Source organism: Coptis chinensis, chromosome 8 (genome assembly GCF_015680905.1).
Source record: "Coptis chinensis isolate HL-2020 chromosome 8, ASM1568090v1, whole genome shotgun sequence".
NCBI lineage: Eukaryota > Viridiplantae > Streptophyta > Magnoliopsida > Ranunculales > Ranunculaceae > Coptis > Coptis chinensis.
Genome location: NC_141463.1, coordinates 56,753,915 through 56,761,276, shown reverse-complemented (window position 1 = coordinate 56,761,276; position 7,362 = coordinate 56,753,915). Strand labels below are relative to the sequence as shown.

Here is a 7,362-nt window from a genome sequence, read left to right as displayed (position 1 = left end):
CCTTGATGCCTGGCGTTCTAATGTCACAACCTTTCTCTTGGAGTTCACTATTCTCTAACTCTAGGGTTGCTTCTCTTGGAACAAGACTGGAACAATTTGATATTAATGAAGTTGATGGTATTTCAGATGTTCCCTTGGATCTCATTATGAGAGGTGAAATAGTGTGGAGGGAGTATCTAGTCGGTTTCTTTCTTGAGCAAAGATTCGGCTTTCCTTATGTAAAATCTGTTCTGCAGCAGAAATGGAAAACGAGGGGATCATTTGAGATGTCAGATGACCAAGATTTGTTTTATTTCAAATTTGCAAGTGAGGAAGATAGGCAAGCTGTGTTGGATGAAGGTCCAGTGTTTATGGGAGGAAGATGCCTTGTTAGTGGACCCTGGACTCAAAATGTTGAGCTCCAAATGAAATTGCTGAATACCATTCCCATTTGGGTTAAGATGCATGGAGTACCCAAAGTGATGTGGACTGATGAAGGTTTAGGATTTATTGCTAGTAAGGTAGGGAAACCTCATTGTCAGGATTGACCAACAAAGGAACGAAGGTTACTGGATTATGCGAGAGTCTGTGTTGAGTACAAGGTTAATGAGACATTGCCTGACTCATTCGATACTCGGCTGAGCCCATATGATGTAAGGAAAATTCTTATGAGTAACCTTGGATCCCTAAACGATGTGAGGGTTGCCACATTTTTGGACACAATAGAGAAATGCTCGAGAATAGCACTGCAAAACCTAGGCCAGAGAGCAGCCGACATGAATAGAGCTGATGGTAATGGAAGGAACAAGAATAGGAGAACTGGGATGGGATTGGAACAAGGAAATAATACAGTAATCTATGATGGCAATGGTCCTAGGGAAGATGTGACTAGAAGGATCTGGATTCGGAGGCAACTCAATCCCGGAAACATTCAGTCCTCGGCAGGCGCTGGGACTAGTGGTGTAAGGGCTGAGCAAGGAACGTCACAAGTAAGTGACAAGGAAAATGAAACATTAGTTCAAGAAAATCTAGTCAATGGTCCAGAGACAGAAGGAGCATAGCAAGGAATAGTTACAGACGACCATGCTGATTCTAAAATGGTAGTCTATAGGGAAGGTAATGATGATCTTATGGGATCTCGGTTTGCAATTCTAAATGTATTAGATGGACTTGACTCTGGGAATGTATTAGAGGAGTTATAGGAGGTGGCTGACACTGGGGATAAATCAATGAATTGTCAAGAGGTGGCTGACTTTGAGAATGGCTTAGTGTAATTTTAGGAGGTGGCTGACGCTGGGAATGAGTTGGTGATTTTTCAAGAGGTGGCTGATTTTGAGGGATCTTTTCAAATGGCTCTTCAGGTACCTGATTTGGATGAGTTTAACAGACAAGAGCATGGCAATGAAAGTGTGGATTCAGAGGGAGAGGACTCAATCCATGAAATTGAACACTTTAACGACCACATTCTAGATATGGGAACAGTGGAAAAACTAGACGCCTTGCAAGTAACGGAAGTACCAACTACCCCAGCAGTGCAGAAATGCAAAAATACACAGGGCAGCAACTTGAGACACAATGGGAAGAAACAAACAACAAAGGAAGACGGGCAGTCGAGTAGGAAAAAGAGAGGAAGACCTAAAGGGTCAAAATACAAAAACAGATATTAAACATGATAGCTCCAATCTATGTTTGGAATGTTCGGGGTACAAATGACATCCTTCGAGCTAAGGAGATCAATAAATATAGAATGGAAAAGAAACTTTGCATCATGGGTCTTTTAGAAACAAAGGTGAGACAACACAAATTCCAGGACATTCATAGTTTGTGTTGCCCGAATTGGGAGTGGTTTGACAACTATAACTAGGATCCTTCCGGTAGAATTTGGGTTAGTTGGGACCCAAACTTCATCAGTATGCAGCTCCTTAAAGTCTCCGATCAACTGATTCACTGTAAGGTCTCCTTTTTGCCTAGTAGTGAACACTTTCTTTTGACTACGGTCTATGCGAGGAATGCCAAAAGGGACCGAATAAGTTTATGGAGAGACATAGTAGCCATTGCCTCATCCATACAGTTGCCTTGGTGTGTAGCAGGAGACTTAAATAATATCAGATTTGCTCATGAAAGGTTGGGAGGAAGCCCTATGCATCCTAATGAAGTGAGTGATTTTGTTGATTGCTTGCAACAAGCTGGACTAGATGATCTTAAATACTTGGGATTCCAGTTCACATGGAGTAATAAAGTAGGGGGAAGGAACAGAGTGATGACTAAAATTGATAGATGTCTTGTCAATAATCCATGGCTTGGAGAATTTTCAACTTTCCAAGTGGAATTTTTGCCACAAGGAGTGTCCGACCATTCTCTTATGCTGCTGTTTTGGACTGACTACGTCAAGAAAGCTTCGCCTTTTAGATTCAAGAACTTTTGGGTAGCCAAAACTAAGTTTCAGGACATGTTACAGCAGTCTTGGAACACAAATATCTATTCGAATCCGATGTATGTTTTGATGGAAAAACTGAAGCTGCTCAAGAAAAGAATAAAGCCGTGGGCTAAGAATAAATTTACTGATTTACATGGTCAAGTTGTAATAGTCAGGAAAGTTCTTTGCCAAGTTCAAGTGCTTCTACAAGATTTCCCACATGATCCTTTCTTATGGGAAAAGGAGAGAGTGGCACTAGACAAGTATACAAAATTGGTCAAAGATGAGGAAGCGGAGATCCAGCAGAAATGCAACAGGAATGGATGATGGGTGGAGACAAATGCACAACTTTCTTTTTCAATCTCATTAAAGAAAGGAAAGCGAGAGGAGGGATATGGACTATATTTGATGATCATGGAAATGCAGTATCTGGCCAGAGTCATGTTACATAGATGTTTCTACAGTACTACAAGAGACTCATTGGCACTCTGTCTGAGCCCATTAGTGACGATGATTTTTTCAATTCCTTGCAAGTCAAAGGGGTGATACAGAGTACTTAGGAGTTTCTAGAGGTGGACATTTCTGAGAACGAGATCAAAGAGGCCCTTTTTTCTATGAAGGACAGTTTTGCTCCTGGTCCTGATGGATTCAATCCATTCTTTTTCAAGAGTTGTTGGGGGATTGTAGGTATGGATTTTATGAATGCTATTACAAATGTTTTCCATACTTGCAAGATGCCTAGAGGAGTTAATTCAACCTTTATGTGTCTTATTCCAAAGATACATAATCCATCTAAAGTAGAAGACTTTTGACCCATTGCTCTATGTAACACTGTTTATAAGTGTATCTCTAAAGTCATTACTAATAGACTCAAGATAGTGATTGATGATCTTGTTTTTTCTAACCAATCGGCTTTTATCCATGGTAGAATGATTCAAGATAATATTTTACTCTCACATGAATTACTCCAAGGCTATGACAGGAAACATGGGACTCTGAGATGCTCCATTAAGCTAGACATCAAAAAAGCTTATGATATGGTGAGTTGGGAAGCAGTTAAAGCCATGCTTATCACTTTCAAATTTTTGGAGCAGCTGAGAAAATGGATTGAGATGTGCATAACTACACCATTATATTCCATCCTTGTCAATGGTTCCCTAGAGGGATTCTTTCCAGGTGCCAGAGGGTTGAAACAAGGAGATCCGCTTTCTCCTTACTTATTTGTTCTGGTGATGGAGATTCTGGACTGTTTACTGAAGGACAGATTGGCCTCCAAGATGATCAAATACCACTTTAAATGCAAAAAAAGCCAGTTGTCACACCTAGCATTTGCTGATGATGTCTTGATATTCTGTAAGGGAGACACAGATTCTATTGCTGCTCTCAAGGAAGTTTTAGAAGAGTTTGGCTAGGCCATAGGGTTACAAATGAACTCTCTTAAAACTTCATTGTTGACAGGGGCCTTAAATCAACCAGATGGTAGTTCTCTAGCTTAGATTCTTAGAGTGCAACTTGTGATTCCACCAGTGAGATACCTGGGTCTACCACTCATTTCGGCTAGACTGGGCTTTCGGGAATGTCAACCTCTCATTGAGAAAGTCACATCCAGAATCACCAATTGGAAGTCAAGATGTTTGTCACATGCCGGTAGACTGCAACTTATTCACTCAGTGCTTATGTCTTTTCACTCTTACTGGTCTAGAACCTTCATTCTGCCCAAAACTTGCCTGGAGAATATAGAAAAGATTTGTGCTAGATTTCTATGGAGTAGAGCAGATATGAAAAGAGCAGTCCATCATGCTATTTTTAGCACCATCAGCAAAATCAAAGAAGAAGGCGGACTTGGTATCATGAACTTGCAAGTTTGGAACCGAGGAGCATATTGTGGTCTGGTACATAAAATCAAAGAAGATTTGTGCTAGATTTCTGTGGAGTAGAGCAGATATGAAAAGAGCTGTCCATCATGCTAGTTTTAGCACCAATATCAAAATCAAAGAAGAAGGCGGACTTGGTATCATGAACTTGCAAGTTTGGAACCGAGGAACATATTGTGGTCTGGTACATAAAATTGCATCGAAGGAAAATAGTGTGTGGGTGGAGTGGACCTGGAAGAATCATATTAAGGACAAGTTCTTTTGGACTATGCCAGTCTCGAGAGATTGCTCATGGTCATGGAGACATGTGCTTCAAGCAAGGACAGAGGCCAGGAAGTTGATAAGGTATAGTATAGCAGATGGAGAAAACACTTTATTTTGGCATGACATTTGGTGTGGTTCAGCTCCTCTCATTGAAAATCCTCTAGCAGTAGCAGAATGGCAATTCCCCATCGATTCCAAAGTTAGCCACATCATCAACAATGGAGAATGGTTTGCAACAGTTCACAACACTCATAACCCAAGCTTGAAAAGCTTATTCTGGAGGTCGGCATTAATAGAAATTTGGAAAGTGAACGAGTAATTTGGTTGCCACATTAGTCAGGACAATTTACATCCAAAAGTGCCTACATGGCATTGAGATCGTCGGGAACCAAAGTAAGATGGAGCAGGGTAGTGTGGGGCAAATGGGTGATACCCAAGCACTCGTTTTCGTGTTGGCAGCTATGGTCTAACAGCCTGCCTACACAGGATAGACTGATCCAGAAAAAGATTCTCAACCACTTGTCGTGCTGTCTTTGCAGTAGGAGTATGGAATTCTCCAAGCATCTTTTTTTTCGAGTGTGTATAATCCAAGGAGTTGCTGCTACACATCAAGTAACTGCTTCATATATCGACTGACACTCGCAATGCAAACCAAGAATGGTCATCGATCATCAAGCTATGCAGAAAAATAGGACCGATCTATGAGGTGTACAAAGTCTATATTTGTGCTGTGGTCGATGCAATTTGGAAGGAGCGAAATGCAAGGAGATTCCAAAATCAGTTCAAATCAGTGGCAGTGGTTTTTTGCAGATTGTGCAGGGAACTTAAGACATATATGCAGTTGATTCTACCAGAGATAACTGATTCTGTGGACATAAGGATGCTGCTCACATCCATTGGAGTGCAAAATTGACTGAACACGCCAGTTCAAAAACAAGTTTCTTGGAACAAGCCTGAGGTAAGAAAGGTTAAATTGAACACAGATGGTTCAGTGGCATCTAAAGGGGTCGTGCATGGAGGAATTATCGGAGATGAACATGGTGGAGTGATAGCAGGATTTAATGGAATTGGAGGATTGGAGTCGGTCATTTTCCAAGAGCTGAAGGCCATAGAAGTAGGACTGAGACTTTGAGAAAACAAGTTGTTTAAGCAAGTTCAAGTCGAGTCAGACTCTATGAGAGCTATCCAAGCTATTAATAAACTTGAAAAACCTCCCTGGTTTTGTGAGGATCTGGTCCAGGCCATTCATAAGATTAATGAGGCGTTTGAATTTGTGTCGTTCACCCCTGTATTTAGGGAATGCAATAGGGCAGCTAACTACCTGGCGGGCCTTTTTGAGACAAAATGTAATTTTTGTAATTTCTTAACTCCTCCACTAGATTATCAGTTGACTGTAATAGTGGAGGAAGACGTTTCTAGGAAGATGTATGTTAGATTATAGTTTTAATTGGTAATACAGGTGGGGGTCTGCCTAACCCTAGCTTATTTTTGAAAAAAAAAAAATCTTTCTCTAGTTTTCTCCATATTTGATTCACCTATAAATAATTACTTTAGTTAATATTAGTATAAGATCAATTGATAGTATTATCTCATAGTATAAATTCTCAACATAATATTACTCTCACCATTGTTTCTTTGTGTTTGATTAATTGGATTCTATTTAGTCTTGGTAGTTTAAAAGTGGAATGAATCCGTACTCTTTATATTGCATAATAAATTGAGAGTAGGAATAATATTGATAAGGTAGTTGATCATTAATTGTTTAAATTAATCTATAGATAATTAAGAATCAATTTACTAACTATCAAATGGCGCCGCTGCCATCTTAAACTCTTTCAGGACAATAATTCAATTGCTTGAATCTAAGGGGCGATCCCCCATTCTCAACCCACCCACCCTTTTAATTTTTCATTCCTATTTCTTGAATTTTTGTTACTGTTCACTGTTTTAGACACAGGGGCGCCCGCCTTCCATTTTGCCTTGTTCAGAGCGCGCACTCGCCCTCCCTTGTGTCTGCGGATTCACAATGAAGAACACTGCAGCAAAGGTATTTGTAAATTTCAAAAACTTCTGAAAATTTACAGGCATAATCCTTAAGGTGTTATTGATTTAGTAAAATATTTTCAGAATTATCCAAGTTATTTTACCTAGCGAACTAATACCATCTTTACAGTGCTGCATTTCAGCTTTCAAACCATAAGTTCCGGGAAAAATTGACGAGTAAGGTTACATAACCAGTTCCAAAAATTCTAAGATTTTTACAGGAGTATATACCATAAATTAGGCGTTTGCAGTACAAATTTGAAGTGTTTTTGATTTGTTTTGACCACCTAACTAGTTGATTGTTTTAAGTGTATTTTTGCAGTTTTGTAACACTTAATTTCTGGAACAACAGCCAATAAGGAGGGTTTGTAGAACTCCAATTGCTCTAAAAGTTTTATAGGAACCCGTATGATATGTCTGAAATATCCAATAAATTTTTGGCAATTTCTGGCTTTGTTTTGATTGGTTAACCATTCGGTTGTTTGTGTTGTGTCCGAAAATTGTTTCACAAACTTTGCAGGGCAGTAGACGGACTTTCATAACTCCGATTGATCTGCAATTTTACAGACGACTTACTGGATGTCTTAGCAAACTACTATAAAAATTTCAATTTTTTTGGAGCACGTGCCCATGCCTTTATAAGCATGTTTCCAAGCGCGCTCGTGCCCCTTCTGAAGGAAGCCCGATTTTCCTAGGTGAGTCACCGGCTCTCCTTTTGTTCAAATTATTTTTATATTCAGTGTTTCCAACTTCTTAAAATATACTGAGATTGCGTATACAAGACGC

The 7,362-nt window shown here is 39.7% G+C and overlaps 1 protein-coding gene across 1 annotated transcript; it reads left to right on the top strand.

Moving 5' to 3' along the window:
• Nucleotides 1-3,324: 3,324 nt before the first annotated feature.
• Nucleotides 3,325-3,807, top strand: LOC147482053 (secreted RxLR effector protein 78-like). Its single transcript, XM_086579175.1, has one exon. The coding sequence runs from the start codon at nucleotides 3,325-3,327 to the stop codon at nucleotides 3,805-3,807; it is 483 nt and encodes a 160-aa protein (XP_086435301.1).
• The last annotated feature ends 3,555 nt before the right edge of the window (nucleotides 3,808-7,362 follow it).